At 51.2% G+C, this 17,264-nt stretch overlaps 1 protein-coding gene across 2 annotated transcripts; it reads right to left on the bottom strand.

Moving 5' to 3' along the window:
* Positions 1 to 601: 601 nt before the first annotated feature.
* NUTF2 (nuclear transport factor 2) lies at positions 602 to 15,702 on the bottom strand. 2 transcript variants are annotated; one of them, XM_061387650.1, is made up of 5 exons: positions 15,260 to 15,702; positions 4,708 to 4,835; positions 3,004 to 3,075; positions 2,821 to 2,919; positions 602 to 1,120 (listed from the first exon to the last, which is right to left on the bottom strand). In XM_061387650.1, the coding sequence occupies exons 2-5, from the start codon at positions 4,804 to 4,806 to the stop codon at positions 1,007 to 1,009; spliced, it is 384 nt and encodes a 127-aa protein (XP_061243634.1). In that variant the 5' UTR covers positions 4,807 to 4,835; positions 15,260 to 15,702; the 3' UTR covers positions 602 to 1,006. The 2 variants fall into 2 exon arrangements, with proteins under 2 accessions (XP_061243634.1, XP_061243636.1); XM_061387652.1 differs by having other exon boundaries at positions 14,724 to 15,268.
* Between the last annotated feature and the right edge of the window lie 1,562 nt (positions 15,703 to 17,264).

Below are 17,264 nucleotides of genomic sequence, written 5' to 3'. Positions count from 1 at the left end.
CATTGGAGGCTGGCTGTTTGAGGCACTCCCGTTTTGGTAGTGACATCCGAAGCAGATGGTACAGGGTAAGAGCTGCCCTCTGCTTGTCCGGGGATTTACGGGGCATGCTGGATGTGATACTGACCCTTCTGTGGCTAGAACAAGGCCTTCGCCCTCAAATGTCTGCTCATACTTGGTCCTGCTGAGCCCTCAGTCCAGAGGGCCTGAACCTAATGGGCCATTTTTGCCAAGGCTTTTCAATCTTCGGTGGGATTCTGCATCATCTCACCTGTCATTAGAGCCCTGACGCTACCCAGTGTAGAGGTCACAGGAAATGTCAGGACTGACTGCCGAGGCTTCAAGGGACTCTTCTGTTCAGACCTGAGCTCTCCCTGTCTGCAGCTCACTTTTCCAAGGCCAGATGGAGGGAACACTATGCCCTACAGGGCTTCTAAGAGAAGCGAGTGCAGAGTGCTGCCTGAGCTCAGAGTGCTGCTTCGGTGTTTTCTCCTTGCAACAGGTATTGCTGAGTGGGCGTAGATGTGGGATGGTGAGACATGAGAGAGCCAATGAGGCAGGGTAGTTATGGATGCCCAGCCCACTATTCAACTAATTCAAACAATTTAAACTGTTAAGAAAATTTTCGTGGTTTTATTGTATCATGAGGCATTGAAACATCTGAACAAATCAATATCTGGGCGGTGAGGCAGCTGCTTTCTCCTTCACTTCTTTGGGTTACTAGAGCAACTTGTCAGTAGATTAAAAAAAAAAAAAAAAAAGACAACCTTTTGCATTACTTAAGTCTTTCCAAGGCATGCGCTGGTACAACACAAACTTCTCCTGTCAGATGCAACTAGTCTAGCATCCAAACATCATGCACAACACCTCGGTAGCAGCAGCGCACTGCGCCCACGCCCACCGCGGCCCTGCTCGTTTGTGAATGATATTTGGAGCATCTGGAGGAGTGTGAATAGTATCGGGAAGAGGAGGGAGGAGGAAACAGCATGAGTGCCTGGCTGGGAGGAGGTCAGCCAAAGTTGTGCAGGGCAAGCCTGAACATGTCATTGGTGCAAACCCAAGCATCATTGATGTTCTTTAATAGGAACATCTGGTGGAACCCCATGATGGGGTCTTCATCGGCCTGTGAAGAGAAAAAAATGGTTCAGTTAAGTTGGCCAAGGAACAGGAAGGGTGTTCAGTTGGAGGAGAATGCTGACTTTGCAATCAGGCCTTTCTATCTTGGACACAAATCCTAGGAGAGCCCAGGGTACTCGTGATTGTGAACTGACATAATGTATGTAACACTGAACTTGGCACAAAGGGGACTTGAGGTGGCAGCTCATACTATGTACACTCAAACTGCAGAACAACTCACCAGTTAGCTACAGCAATATAGCAGACCACATAGCGCCTCTGAGTTCATGTTTCTGGGCAAAAGTGACCAATCTGAAAGAGTTCTGTGGTGCTTATCATGTAACTCATGGTAGTCTAAAAACTAAACAGTCTTAGTGTCTGATTATGTTAGTTAGTCCACCCATGAGAAGATACTACTAATAATGACTTTGTACATGAGAAAAGGCTCAAAACCAAGCTCACACCAATTACAACTCTGCAGAGAGAAAAAAACTAATGCATCCCTATCAGGTAATCTGTTTCTTGTCATGTAACATATAATATTTGCAACAAAAAAAGGGTGAGAGACCTCCAGCCAAACTGCAGAACACCCAGATGAGGCCTAGTCGAGGTAGAAGCCTAACTAACCAGCTGTGTTTCTAACATCACTGTTTTTTCCAGGAATTATCATCAGCAAGGAGGCAAATCAGTCTTTTGGGGGTTGGACAGAAACACCAGAAAGAACTTGAAGCCAGGTGGAAGAGGCACTGCTTAATGACCCCAGCCTGGGAAAGTGTGCCCTGAGACCCCAGAAAAGACCTCCTCACTCCCAAGGCCTATCTGAGCACACTCTCTGGGCAGGGTATCTTGAACAGGCAGGAGAAACTGACAGGAAAAACCAGGCCAAAAGGCAGGTCCATCCAGGTCCAGTGGAGAGGCCTAGAGGGCCGCCCTTTCCCTCCACCCTTGTATTGGACTCAGGAAGCCCTGCCTAGCCTATGGAGAAGGCATGTGGGTCTCATATTCTGGGGACCATGATGCCACATGCTCAGGAGGCTGGAACCTGGTTAAGGGGCAGCTCATCTGTCCTGCTTTGGGAAGGAGAGGCTTTTTGGAAATCTTCAGTCTGTTAGAGTATAACAAGTAGGAGTTCCTGGAAGGGGGGTGGGGTGTACGGGCAGAGGCACCAAAGGACCACAGGAAAGCTTTGAGGTTAACAGGTCTTGAGAAGTAGAACTAGAAATCCAAAGAGAAGCGGGAGTTCCCAGAATCTGCTTTGTTCAGCAGGTAGAAGAGCCAGCAGCCAGCTTGGAGAATAGTAGCATAGACTCCAGTTCAGGGTCAGCTGCCTGCAGAAGGCTCCCCTACAGCTTGGGGGCAGTACAAAGGCCCAGTGGCTGGGATCACAGCCCTATCCTGTTCCTGTACCTCACTGTCCCTTTTCCAAGGCTTTATACCAGTGCTCTCCAGTAGGACTTGTTGCAATAACAGAAATGTTTTATGTTTGTGCTGTCCAATAGGCAGCCATGAATAACTCTGAGCACTTGAAATATGACTAATGCAACTGAGGAACTACATTTTAATTTTATTTCATTTTACTTCATGCAATTTAAAAATCACCCCGTGTGGCTGATGGCTAGAGTACTGAGCTGCAAAGCTCCAGGCATCACTTGTCTGGGTGTCCCTGAGGACCAGGACAGTGGTGCTGCAAGGCAGCAGCACCATTACCTTGAGCTGGCCCACAACCATGCTGATGATGCAGCTGTCTGGTGTGGGCTGATGGTCCTGCGCCGTGATGCTGTGCTGGATTTTCTGGAATGGAAGGCTCTGCAAGAGAAAAAATAGGTGGTGGGCTGTGGCCAGCAGGGTGGGGAAGGAGCTGCCTGCAGCCCAGACCTGGCCCTTACTTACAGACAATTTCTCCACAATGGCAGCTTTCCCCTGGAATTGCTGTCCTTCCCACGTAAGGCATGACGCATCAATCTGAAAACCAGGAAATCTGGGGTCAGAGCTTCAGAGCACAAGGAATATCGCTGAGGCCCTGAAAAGACCCCCAAAAGGGTCCTGCTTGGGGAACATGAGTCCATGTCTGTTTCCCTGTCTGTAAAGAAGGGAAATGAGGGTAATTTCCAAACTTCAGATGATTAACAACTTTAATTACACCCCAGCATCGCAGAGCCCAAGCTCTGAAAGACTGTAAGAAAACACAAACTTATTAATAAGTAAGCTCATCTCCCACTTTTTATCCAAAAAGTTGTATGGCCTTTGATATGGATGAGCTCCAGGCTGGCCATATGTGGCCAAGACTCAAGTCAAAAACCATCCTGTTGTTTGGTTGATCAGCACCAGTCCCAGAATAATCATCAGAAATAACTTGGAACAAAAAAAAGAACGAACGAACTAGGAAACATCTATGTTCAACACCATCTCTAGAGCCCAGAGTCAGTTCCACAGAGGCCCTTCCCATGGGGTCAGGGAGGGGTGGAGGCTGACAAGGCCTCTCCTGGGACCCTCCCAACCATCAACATGTAACCCACAGCTTCACTGCCTCCCCACCCCATCTTTCCTACCAGAGCCTCCTGGGCCAGAGCTCAAAAGTGCCTCTGCTACTCAGCAGCTCTGACATTAGGCAAACTAGTTTTTTATCCACCTCCCCCCCCACCCAATCTGTTTCCTGATGCTTAAAGGGAAAACGTGATGAGCTTCCATAAAACGACATACATAAAGTACTCCTTAAAGACGTTGCTAACTCTTCTCTGGGTCAGACCTGCTTTAATTGATTTCAAAAGCAACAAGAAAGAAGTGCCAAAGATCCCAGTCAGGCCAGTTTGAGTTTTTAAAACCCTCTACCTGTGATAATGACAATCAATTACCTGGGCCGGATGTGGCCTTCCACCGCTAAGATCCCTTTCTTTTCTTCAAAATGTCTGAACTGGCCCTGACTTTTTGAGGGAGACAGAGGAGTTTGCCCACAGCCCATCAAGCTGCAAGGCTGTGCGTGATGACTCCTATCACTTCTATCCTGGGCAGACCTGCTAGGCGTGGCTTGATCAATCACATTTCTGTCTTGGGCAGGGTCAAATACAAGTAAATTTTGGTATATATGAACATCATTAACATAGCAGTAAAAAATGCCTACACAGAAGGATTACTCAAGAAACACCCGCCTCCCATGAGCTTTCAGGGGCTTTTAGCTCTTCAAAGGACACTGGACCTGGGGCCTCCAGAAGCCATCTGAGGTGCACTGATGATTCTTACAGCTGCTGCCTCCAGGGGGCACCAGAAGCCCTAGCCTCTGTCCACCGGTGCTGGTCTGGACCAGAGGCACTCACAGGACCATGGAAGGGCGAGCCCAGAAAGTGCTGCCTATGGTACCACTCATGTAGATCCACTAGATTACCTAAGAATCTCACTCATGCAGAAGATGACAGAAAGGTCCATGTGGCCTGGGGAGCTGGGCTAAGCCTTAAGCCCCCTACCCTGTGAAGAGTAGCTCAGATAAAAGGGCTCAGCCAATCCAGTGAGGGGTGCCAGAACTTGTGAATTGGAGGCACGGGCCCCACATCTGAATTGATCCCCTGGAATCCCGTTTTGGTGCTAGAGCAGAAGACTTACATAAATTGCGCCTAGTTGAGTTCTGTCATTATCAAATAACTGGTAGTAATGTTGAATGAAGCTGGATCCAATCTGCTCCCAAATTGGCTTGTCTCCCATTCTGGAGCGTCACCCGGCCTCGTTGAGACCTGTAAGTCCAGCAAGACAGGAAGGGAAGCGTTGGTACCGTGGAAGCAGCAGGTAGCCAGTCAGTCTCTTCACTGACCCCCACCCCTCCCAGACCTCCTTGAGCAGGCAGTGCTCTGCTGAGGTCTGTGCTCCTAGGGAACACGGAGAGGACCCAGGGAACTGATAAGCAATCCCTCAATACAGACAAGTGCAGGGAGCCCAGAGATGGACAACTCAGACCCTCCTGGTGTCAGGATCATAGAGAAGGATGGGTCCTGAAGGGGGAGCCCGGATGAAGGAAGGTCAGAGCAAGTACTACAGAGGATGAGCTAAGCACTCTCCCCATTTCTTTTCATTTAATCCTCTCAACAACCTGCACAGCCAGTTACTGCTATTCTTCCCACTTTGCAGGTCAGGAACTACTGATGTCTGAGTCAAGTGTCTTCGACTGCAGCACTCAGGCCCTTAACATTACCCCAGGGCCTTACTGGCAGGTAGAAGACCCGGTCAGAGTGGGGAGAAATGGTTCCTCAAGGTCCCACTTGAGGAACAAAGACAGCAAGTGACCCTCCCTCACTTTGTCTTAAGGGGGAAGTTTATTTCTTTGAGGCCACATGACATCATTTCATCACCGAGAGGGGTTACATCTACCAACTGCAGAGCTGGGACCATGAGTTCAGAAGATCACAGATGACAACAGAAATGCTGGGAAGGCAAAGGAAGGTTGGGAGGGGAAAATGAGTCATGTCTCTACACCCCATCCCAGCACTGGCTCCCTCAGAAGGGCTGCCCCTCTCTGGTCTCTGAGCAAGAGGGGAGCCGTACCCCCTCCAACCCACCCTGCTACAGATATCAGGGATCCAAGGCTGCTAGATGAAAAATCCAAGCCCCAGACGAAAGAGCCACTCAGGCTTTGGTAGGCTCCTCCTGAGTAGAGTGGAGCGCATCTCACTGCAGGACCCACAACAGCAGACCTCTGTTGTTCTATAGCTGTTTCTGACTGCACAGGAACCCACCCACTCTCTCCTAATAACAGGACTCTGAACCAAAGCTGTAAGGAGGTGGGTTTGATCTCGGCAGACAACCACTGGTAGTGGTGGGATCTGATGCAAGTCACTGCCATCCTGAGGGCCTCAGCCCTCTTCTCTATAAGGGGGTGAAACCCTGCTGTTGCCAGTGGGGTCTCACTAAGGGAACCTAGTAAAGCTCTTCACTCAGCTTGGTTAGTGCTGGTTTGCTCTGGTCCCTATGGCCTCACCCTAGGCCAGAGGAACCAGAGGAAGGACAGTGGAAGTGGGTAGTAGCTTATGCCCAATTCAGCCAATCTCCCAGCCTGTGACCAACGCTCCAGCCAATGAGGGGCCAGGAAGCTGAGCCAGCTTTATTTTAGGTTCCCTAGGAGGTGGTGGCACTAAAAATAGCAGCACGGTGCTGGGATGACTAAATGTCCAGGAAAGTCTAAAAGAAGCACAGGAGAAAGCTTGGGCCCAGCGGCGCCTGCCTGGGACAAGGAGTGTCCCAGCTTGCTCTCTGCCAAGAAACAGAACAAGTGGGAAAAACACAGGATACGCAGCTGCTCTCAGCTGCTCTGTCTTGGTCACATTTTCAAGGGGTCAGACTGTGACAGCACCACATGCAAACTCGGGTCACTGGAGGCACAAGAGCCTGGCATTGCGCATCTCTGCCCCTTCCACCAGATGACTCACCCATCGCAGCCCAACCTCACCACATCACACTCCCAAGGTGCCCTGCTGAGCCCCCCCAAGACTTCTGGGGCAGGGAGGAATGAACTAGGGCCATCTTGCCCTCTGTTCTCAGCAGCCCTTAGAGAAGGTCTTAAAGGAGTGTGCCAGTCAGGAGAAACAACATGAGCATGTGCCTGGGGACACAAGAGATAAGGGCAGGAAACCGGGAAGCGGGAGATGGAGGGTGAGGGGAAATAAGACTAGAAGCTATCCAAAGAAAAGTGGCGCCATATGGTGGGACACTGAGGTAAAGGAAGTGAGGTGTTTTTTCCTTTCTCAACATTGTTCTTAATGGTGTGATAAGTTTCTAACACAAAAACGACTTGGCAGAAGCAGAGGTGGAGTAAAGAGGTAGGAGGGATAAAGGGACAGAAGAGCCCTTTGGCCGGGTGGAGGGGGCAGGGCAAAGGGAGCTCTCCTGAGGGACAGGACTATTCAAAAAGGGTGAGCAGGAACCTTCAAAGCTATGTGGATTGAAGACTTTGCTTTAGCAATGTCAAGTGGTGCCTCTGAAGCCCACAGCAACCTTGTTCAAGGCTTGCTTGACCCTGATGTGTTTACCTCTGTGTAGTAATCATGCGGTTGATTTCACCGTCAGCCCACTTTACAGGTGGAAAAACCAAGGTTCAGCCTGTGGCCCCAACTTGCCCAGCACATCAGTGCTGATCCTGAGTTCTCTGGTTAAGGTCACTGCTTATTTTCTGCTAATTTTGCGTCCTTGAGTTCTAAGCCACAAGGCTGGCCATGTCCCTCCCCTACAAACCCCTCATCCTTGGGTTCAAGGTCAAACACCTGAAGGCCCACAGGTGGCTATCCACACCTATCCCTAACTCCTCAGCCATTCTCTCCCGCCTCAATCCAGCACCACAGCTAAACACACCGGAACTTCAGAGTTTGCTCCCGGGGTTTTTGCACAGGTGAGTCCTCCCGCTGGGATGCCTGCCCTCCCCTCACGTCACCATTCAGATGCCTCCCATCTGGGTCTTCCTTTGCAGACTCAACTGTTGACCTCCAACACCACGTGCAAGCCTGGATCGGCATACCCAGGGCCCACTCCACTGTGGCTCTGGGCTGTGAGCGTTCCCATTTGGTTCTTGCCACATCCCATCCCACCCCCTCAATCTCCCAGCACAGAGTCCAGTAAACTATGGGACTTCCAGTTTCTGACTCCACATCTTCCACAAAGCTTTCACCCTGTAGTTGGGAGGTGGTATTCTTGAGCCTAGAAAAAGCAGCAGGGTGTGGGGGCCACCTCCCATCCCCATGGGACACAGAGGAGGGGTGGCTGGACTGGGGGTTCCCCAGGATGGCCAGACAGCCCCGGCCTTGCTTCTAATATATTTACTGTGGAAAGAATAGCCTGGAAAGAAACACAATGCAAGGCTGATGGGCAGCCTCGCGTGAGACTGCGGACTGACCTTCATGACAGCTTCTCCTACAGCTCTTCCGAGAGGGCCGCTGACCACCGCCTCCTGCTTCACTCAGGCTGACTGAGGCCAGGCTCCTCGAGGAGCAGAAATGATCTCGGTGACCTCTCACCCACTGAGTATCAGCCTTCACTGACCCTTAGGTCTCTGTGGGTGCAAAGACTCTCTAAGAATGTCTCATACACTGTGGCCCGCTCCCAATCAATCCACACAGAGGCAGAGATGCCCCAGTCTTGTCACTGACTTCAAGTAGTTCATACTCCCTGAGGCTGTCATACACATCAGGTTAAAAGCTCTGGCCCAGGGGATCCCACTGGGTAACAGAAAAAAAAAAACCGTTCATTTTGCTCCTCAAATTCTGGGTCAGAGTTTCCAGTATTTTGAAACTCGAAACAGTAGTGTCCAGCTGATGTCTCGTTTTCACTAATGGGTATTCAGTGTAGAAATGTGCTCATGGCTTTACATGCATTTTGTTCTAACACCCTGTGAGTCAACTCCAATGTTAGAGATGAGCAAAACAAGGCCCAGCAAGGTCAGCTAAATTTGCTCAAGGTCACGAGCCTAATAAATGGTGGAACTGGATGGAACCAGGCTTAGTGGGCTCCAGGACCAAGACTTCCAGTGACAACTGGTCTGGAGATAAAAACGAATGACACGTAGGGCTAAAGCCCTGATCTCTAACCTTGGCTTTTTATGAAAGGGGCAAGACAGGCTTGAACCAGGGCTTCTGCCTCCAAACAAAGGCACCAGGCAGACTGCCACACTAAACAATGGATGTTTTCATGGGGGATGATCTCACGCTTTTCCTAAACCTTCAAAGTCACAACCCCATTCCACCATCTCAGCGAAGCAGAGATAAATGTGGGCCTAGCTGGATCTAGGGCACGACTGGGGTCAGAAGAGTGACGAGAAAGAGGAAGAGGACATTCATTACTAACTCCACACTTTCAAACAGAAGGATGTTCATGTTGGATGGCCTATCACTGAGGCCCACAGGGAACACCAGATGTGTGATCTATGTTCTTATCTGTGATCTTATAATGTGATCCTTGAACTCATACCAACTCAGCACTACGACCTTCATACCTACTGTCTGCTAGGTCTCAAGGGCCCTGAAGCAGAGGCTGGGAAGGATTCCGACAGGTAGAACTGACAGACAACTTTGGCTTAAACCCAGAGCACAGGCGTGGACTAGACAGAGGGAACGTTGTGGACTACAACCAGAGGGGAAGACACTGATCTGAAGAGTAGTGTGTATCCTGTGCAGCAGCCTTCCCATTCTCCACTGACAAAATCTCAACCATTTATCCTGCCTTCAAGGTCCAGGGTAACCTGGCCTCCCAGCTATCCAACCTCATCTCTGGCCACCCATTCCTCCCCATCCTCTGCAGCCACTCTGGGCATTTTCCTATTTCTGGAACATCTTGAGCCTGTTCTCACTGGAGGGTTCTGCAACTGTTGATCCTTCTGCTTGGATCATCCTTCCTCCCAGATGTATCCAGATCCTCCTTCATGTGTCTAGCTCCTCGTCACATGTGTGTCCACTCAAAGGTCACCTCCTCATAGACACCTTCCCTGACCATTCAGTCTCAAGTGGCCTCCCGGGTACTCATTTCATCATCCTGCTTCATCTTCTTAGCACTTGTCACTGCATGAGATTATCACATTTACATATATGTTAGTAGTCCCTCTCCCTGACTGGGGTACCCCTGTCCCTGTCTGCAAGGTGCCTCACCTAGGCCCTCTTCTCTGGAGAAGTGTGTTCTGGGAAAACCCTGTTCAATTTAAGTGGCCAGGTGACCCACTTCACCTCCACCCACACCTTCTGTCCAATTTGTCAGGAAACAATCCTTTGCCTTCCACCCAGCCATCTGTCTGAGGTGTGTGTTAGTGGTGCTTGGCCCCTCCCTCCCACCCCAATTCCCAAGGTTCTGATCACCTGAGGGACAACTGTGGCTGAAGAGGAGGCACAGGACCACGCCATCAAAGGCCTGGCCGCTAGTCTGCTCCTCCTCTCCCACATGGCAGGACCCTCAGACCCTGTCTTCATCAGTAATTATGAGGATGTTCGGGGTAATCAACTGCGGATATAAAGCAGGACTCAGCTGGCAGGTACGAGGTGAACACTGGGTCAAGAGCTGGGAAGGAGGGTTATCTCAGCCTCCTATAGGACACCACACGAAGGAACAGCCTTGACCCAGGACTGGCAACAGCCTCGTTCACCACTCACTCGCCTGCAGTTGGGAGAGACAGCAGCCAAAGTCCGCTGCCCAGGACAGAACCCTTTCCCGGGGCAGACCCCTGAGGTCTAGGTGCCCCCAGCACACTAAGGGCCTTCTCCTCTTCTATTTGGAGAGGGCTCCAGAGGCGTCAGGTTGCCCTGGTTGGCCCAGAAGCTGAATCCTGAGACCTGCATTCTAGTCCCTCTGCTCTGCCCATACTCAGTTCCTGAGTAGCCCCCTTTCTGAGGTGGTTCAGGGATCTCTGGGGCCCTGGCCTAGACAGTTCCCATCCATGAACTTGATATTTCGTGTACCATCAGTCAAAGCCCTGTAAACCAAACAGTTATTACATACACGTCTTCTCTCATTCCAGCCTCTCAGTTCTGTAAAGCTGGTATGATTACTGCAACTTTGTAGATGAAACCAAGACTCTTGAGAGGCTAAGAATTCAAGACCACGCAAGGCCACTGGGGCATAGCCGGCATGAAAATGTCTACAAAATTGGCCTGGACTGGAATAGTTGAGAGCCCATGTCAAGTAGCAAGAAGCGTAGAGAAAAACGAAGAATGGAGCCCAGGCTTTTTCTTCCCCTTTGAAATTGGCAAGCTCTAAGCCCGTCAGAAGGGAAACCCTTTAAGTGCATGCTCAGCCTGTCACAGCAGGTGTACAACCTGCAAATGAGACCGTGTATTGACCTGGGCCTGAACCACCTCTGCAAGTGGAACCAATATCTCTATACAGATGTCCTTCCAGGGGGCTGCAGTTTCTGCCCTGGAGAGACCCAGTGGCTCTGACGGAGTACCTGAGGCTTTAGGAAACAAACATTTCTGAATCCCCCGTTTACTGAGGCAAACAACCCTCAGTTCCCAGGTTCCTTGGACGCATCTCTCTCATGAGAGGAGGTTCTCCTTCGCAGGGTAGACCCTTCTCCAGCCTGAGTGCTTAAGGAGTTGGCATATAGCAGGTACCAGCAATAAATAAAGGCCCAGGGTAGTGACAAGGACCAACCCCAGTCCTCTTGTGTCCCTCTTCCCTGGCCACCTTCCTGAGTCACAGTCAGACCTGAACAAATGATTCCTACCAGGAAGACACATTTCTGCTGACAGAGTGAGGATGGAGGATGCCCAGACCTGGTGGTACGGGTGCTGACCAGCAGCGTCGGTCACTGCTGGAGCCACTGCAGGGATAACCCGCACGCTAGCACCTCCCTCAGGAAGAATCTTCAGGAACTCCTGCCATATGTGGTCAAAGCAAGAAATCACAAAATCTCAAAATTGGGGAAGGCGTTGTTGCTCAGTTGCTAACTGGTGTCTGACTCTTTGCGACCCCATGGACCGCAGCACACCAGGCTCCCCTGTTCTTCACCATCTCCAGGAGTGTACTCAAATTCACGTCTTTGAGTCTGTGATGCTGTTTAACCATCTCATCCTCTGCCGTTCCCTTCTCTTTCTGCCCTCAATCTTTCCCAGCATCAGGGTCTTTTCCAATGAGTTGGCTCTTCACATCAGGTGGCCAAAGTACTGGAGCTTCAGCTTCAGCAAAGTCCTTCCAATGAATATTTAGGGTTGATTTCCTTTAGGACTGACTGGTTTGATCTCCTAGTAGTCCAAAGGACTCTCAAGTCTTCTGCAATACCACGCAAACCCAACCCCTCACATACAAACATTCTCATGGCCCATCAGAAAAAAAAAATACTAACTTTAAAAACAGGCCCATCAGGAGGTTCAGCTCAAGCTGTCCACAGAAATCCTGCCTAACATTCAATGTCCACCCTGTGGAGAACTTTTTGGATTCACTCCCCAGTCTCCAAAAGTACTACTCCCTTTCACTTCTGGGGACGGCGCCTGTTTCACTCTGGAAAGATGTCCTGATAGATATCATTCCAAGAGCACTGGGCACTTGAATAAGTGACCTGAAAGGTCTCAGTCAAAGAGGTAGAAGGCACCAAGCCAGGTTCAGGCAGGGAAGGAGGTCATGGACCACAAAATGCTGGTTAGATTCTCAGGTACTGGGAGAACACCCAGCAGAGACCTCTGAGAGACGAGGAGCTGGTGACAGAAGATCTATCTAGACTCAATAGCAACAGCAATTTGGAGTGGTGACGGCCAAGTTGCTCAAGGGATCCCAGACCTTCCTGGGCCCAGCATCCTGAGGGATACCTTGCTCCATGGTTTCTTCAGGCACTGGAAAGGAGAGTGGGCTCACTAACAGCCTTTACTCTTCGGTAACAGCCTCTACTCTGTCACTCAGAAGCCCCCCTCACCCCAACCTTTTGCAAAGGGCCAAGAGTCCCTTGTGGGTCTCTTCAACTTAGACCTCAATACATAATAGCAACATTCTGTCTCCCTGACTACTGTGACCTCCTTTCCCAGCACTGGGACTTGGTAGGAACTCATTACTCTACCTCCAGCTTCTGCCCAGAGCCTGACATACAGAAAAGGGCCGCAAGAATGGTGGCTGAGTAAAATGCATCATTGGTGAGACAAGAGAAAAAAATAATTCAAGCAAGATACTAATGCCTCAGTAAAGGGATTCTAGAATTTTTTGATATAAGGTGCCTTCCAATCCTAAAATTTGAGCATTCTTTTACATAAATCATTATTTCCATCCCAACCCACCAGTTGGAAAGTCAGAATAAAGTGAAATGTGACTCAGAGAGGTGAGTTCCATGTCACCAAGGGACATAGTTTTGAGCTGGTTGAGAACCCAGTCTCCTCACAGCCTGACCCTTTATTACGCAGCCATATCCTGACTGTCCCAGGCCAGGCCCCACCACCCAAGTCAGCGTTACAAGACTAGAGAGGGTGCATACTGATTGTGGACAACCTCGGTGTTCTCCTCTTATCTCTGAGCTCTGAGATGCAGACAGCTTGCCAAATTCCAGAAAGGTCAAGGACTTATGGGGGTCAGGATGCGTAGCAATGGCTACATGATTGACCCCAGACACAGAAGTTATACGGAACTTAAGGTGTGGAATGAGAAGGAGGGACCTGAATCCCTCCCCCTCCCAGGTAACCTATGAGAAAGAACAACAGCATTTTGACCTCAAAGAAAACCCTTGTGATCAAGTCACCTAGGGCTTTGGAATCTGTGAACTAATCCATAGCCATAAAGCCTAACTCACCTGACACCGGTGTCCTAGAAAGAAGCAACCCAGACAATCTCAAGATCTTGAAACAACTGCTTATGGCACGAAGACATCCAATCACACTGACCCTACGTGTGTCCTGGGGGTAGTCCCTCCTTGTTGCCCACCTCCATGAGCAAACCAGGCCTCTCCTGAGCCTGTTGAATGAACCTGACTAGTTCACGCTCGTAGGCTAGGATGTGAACTAGGAGAAAGAGAAAGACAAGGAGAAAGCAGGCCTGGTGAGGAGATCTAGACAGATCCTTGCCTATCCTTCTTAACCTTAACAGCGGGGACTTAAAATGCAACTGCAAGAAAAATTCCAAGGCTTGAGTTCAATGACCAGAAAAATACTACCTGGGGAAATATTCAAGAAAAGGAAAAATAAAAAAAATTCCAAGGGTGGTGCATCATGGGCTTAACTCAACTCTCCTAAGAGACCTGCCTGCTGCTGAGGCCAGGTGTGCAAAGACTTGGCTGCTTCTTTAGTACCTGGGAGAACTGTGGCTCATTAGCTGCATTGGGTCAGAAAATTCAAGGCTTGACAAACTGTCTTTTCCCCATATCCCATGGTCTTCTCTGGACTTGTCCCTTAATTTATCATCACTCAGTCAGGAAGGGCCTTCCCAAAACCAGCCTGAGGACCGCTCTATGGCTAGCTACTCCCCTTCCTCCAGAACTCAATGGAGACCCGGTGCCTTCATTAAAGGCAATTTCCCAAGGCCCAACCAGCTTTCTGCCTATTCAGAGGTCGCTCTGAATGTTGGATGAATGAGCAAGCAAGAGAGGGAAGCCTGACTTTCTGCAGTCTCCAGCCCTAGTTCTGCCACCCAGGCTTCAAAGGGCCTCACAGCCCAAAAGTGCCCCTCCCCCAATGTCGCTTGCAGCCCAGCCTCGTTTGGCATTAGGCTCACCGACCTCAGACCTGGATTGTGCCTTCCCCTCCATCAAACCCCACCTTATTGTTACCACCCTCATGGAATCATCCTCCTCTATGAAGAAGGGCAGACGACTCTGGGAGCAGCAGATGGGAGGATTAGGCTGTACTGAAGATATCTAACAATGTGTTGGAGGCTCACATATTCAGCTTCACCTCCTTGGCTTCCTCCCTCCCTCCCTCCACTAACACAGCCGGCCAACCCACCCACGACTGAGGTCTGGTCACTGATAGAAAGAAGGGCGGGGGCTGAGCCTACGAGTCCGGAGCCGCCTCGTCTCCTCAGGCCAGATTCTCCAAGGCTGCTGGGGGTTAAGTCCCATGTGGAACCCCCTCCCGCGGCAGATTCCTTGACCCTGCCCTCCACGCAGAAGAACCTACGCATGAGTTCCGGAGTGGGAGATAGGTTTCGTGCACTCTCAGCCGGCAAAAAAGCAAGTGAGCGCTCACCTACATCCTAGCCGAGCCGTGGTTCAGAACCGGAGGAGGGTAGGGTTGCTGCACGCGGGCGCCCTTACCCAATGCTGACTCCGGAACGGGCTGGGTGGCGTCTACCCATCCCCGAATCCTTGGCGGGCTGGCGGCAGGACGTGGGGATGGGGTCCGCCCGCTAGCCTGCCTGCAGTTTGCGGGACTCGGGCAGGCCTGGCTAGGCCAGACGGGGCGGGGCCCGGAGCGCCCCATCTGGGTGGTCCAGACCACAGAAAAAGGCCTGGCTTCGGAGCGGTCCAGTGTGCCTGCCACCTGCACGGTACGCCCGAAATAGGTTCCTGGCTTCCTCTGTGTTCCCCCGGCCGCCGCCTCAGAGGACCGGCGGGAGGCGGAGCCGCGCGCGACACATGGCCCCGGCCCCGCGCGGCTTTGGGGCCGCCGGGGGGGGGGTAGGGGAGGGGCCGCCCGGGGACTTGCAGCAGAAGCTCCAGGCGACCCGGAGCACAGCTCCTGCGGCCCAGCCCCAGCCCCGGCGCGCTAGCCCCGACACTCACCCGAGGGGCTGGCACGATGGCGGCAACAGCGGCGGCAACCCAGCGCGGTCTGCGACCGACTGTCCCTTCCCCCCTGCCTTCCCTTGCCACCCCGCTGCACTCTGGGAAACGCAGTCCTCCTCGTGCTCTTTTCTGGTATAGGTGCGCTGGGAGAAAACTACCATTCCCGACGTCCTATTCGCCGAGGCCCAGACACGGCCCGCAGCGCGGGAGGTGAGGCTAAGTTAGGGAGGGAGGCCGCCGGGGCGAGCCCCTGAGAATTGTGGTCTAGCGGAAGCCTCTGGAACACCCGAGCTTGGCGCCAGGCTGGGGTCAGGCCTCGGTTGTCGCCAAGTCCCAGCTGGTCCGGCCCCGCCCAGCTTTCGCGGCCTTTCGGTGTTGGCCCCGCCTCCGTGGGAGCTCGGCCTGTTCTCAAACTGGCCTAGCCGCCCCTCCCTGGGCCCCTGAGCTGTTTCCGCTCGCAAACCCCCCTCCCCTTTGGTGCTGTGGCCGCCCCTGCGGCTCTTCCGAGTGGAGCTCCAAGGCTACCCGGGGCGGAACCCACAGCTTCTGTTGTCCCAACATTCTTGCGCCCTACCGGGTGCAAGTTGGACCCAAAGCTGGTTTCAAGCAAGCGAGGCTTTCCTGGGCTGGAAACAAGCTTACTCTTAGATTTCTGCAGTTAGGGTGTACAAAGCATTCTCACAAGTTTTTTGTTGTTGGGTTTTGCATCAGGCAGGGCAGCTAAGAATCTTGGTTTTATTAATGAAAAAAGATAAACAACTGGTGCGCCCAAACCTTCCCCGTGATTTAAGCGATTAAATTGTCCATAATCTCCCTCCCGCCCATTACTCTTTTCTTTCAAAGCCCATTTTTGTTGTCGTTTCCTGGGTAACACAAACATTTGAAGTAACGTGTGTCTCGGTCAGGCCTGCTGGGATTCTGCAGCTAAGCCGGGGGACCACAGGTTAAGTTTATAGAGACAAGGTTTCTCCTAGTCAGAGATGGCTCAGTACTCCTGTTCGTCCAGAAATTTTATACCTTTACAGATCCTCACCATCACCCCCACCCCTCCACCTGGGGATGGCTGGTAAGACCAGACCAGGCTTCTGTTCATTAAATCCCAGATCTGTATTATTTTGCCTGACTAGATTCTTCTCTTATTACTCAGTCCGGGAGACTGCATTGCCCTGCTTGTGGTGTATCTAGGGCCTCCCTTGCTCTGAGCTGTTCTCCTCCCTTCTAGAAGATAAAACACCCCAGAGACTGTGTGCTCATCATATCCAGACACTAGCGAATCCTGACGAGTTTGGCTCTTCTCACTCTGTCCTGGGAGTGCCGCTGAGAGGTTCAAGAGACCCAAAGTTGAAAGTCTTAAATCCCTTCAGCAAACAGGAGCTAAATGATACACTAAGGAGCATGGCTGGAGCCTGGGAAAATCCTCACTCCTAATGAAGGTGGGTGGGGACAGCGGAGTGAGTGACCCAACACCTGCCCATAAAGGGCTACAGTCCCTGCTGGCCTGGAAGGGTACTACTGTGCTTCCACCACCTTATGACCAGCCAGACCTAACCCCAGGAAGGGAGACATACAGTCCTTTCCCCAACTAGGCACCTGCACAACCTATCTCCCACTTCTCCTCCCCAACAGACACTTGTCAATGCCAAGGGGTCAGAAGGACAGCAGAGACTGGAGGGATATTTTAGAGTCATTCTAGTTCGAAACTACAGGGAAAGCCCCCAGGTAAGTGGCTTTTTCCATAAGTAACAGAGAAAAGAATCATGTTTTATGGAGCCCAGTAAGTATCATTTGTGCCCCAGTACCCATGTTAAACACTGCTAGCTTTAAAGGCATTTGTTGCCAGCTTTCGGCTAAATGACTTGGAACCACAGATAAAAATGTCACCTTGTCACTACAACATCCAGTCTAAATAAAGATGCTAACAGCGAAGAAAATGAGTCGAGAGATGACAGATCCCAACTCATCCTTAAATTCCTCTGAGGATCCACCTCCTTCACAATGAAAG

Source organism: Bos javanicus, chromosome 18, assembly GCF_032452875.1.
Source record: "Bos javanicus breed banteng chromosome 18, ARS-OSU_banteng_1.0, whole genome shotgun sequence".
NCBI lineage: Eukaryota > Metazoa > Chordata > Mammalia > Artiodactyla > Bovidae > Bos > Bos javanicus.
The sequence above is the reverse complement of the archived record's forward strand: the minus strand, read 5'-3'. Positions and strand labels throughout refer to the sequence as shown.

What these genes read in the sequence shown, in the direction of transcription:
- NUTF2 (XM_061387650.1), bottom strand. Translation starts at nt 4,806, where the DNA reads ATGGGAGACAAGCCAATTTGGGAGCAGATTGGATCCAGCTTCATTCAA. An exon ending in CTCAACTAGGCGCAATTTAT is followed by an intron (nt 3,076 to 4,707) that starts GTAAGTCTTCTG and finishes CCTGGTTTTCAG; the next exon opens with ATTGATGCGTCATGCCTTAC. An exon ending in TGGTTGTGGGCCAGCTCAAG is followed by an intron (nt 1,121 to 2,820) that starts GTAATGGTGCTG and finishes TTCTCTTCACAG; the next exon opens with GCCGATGAAGACCCCATCAT.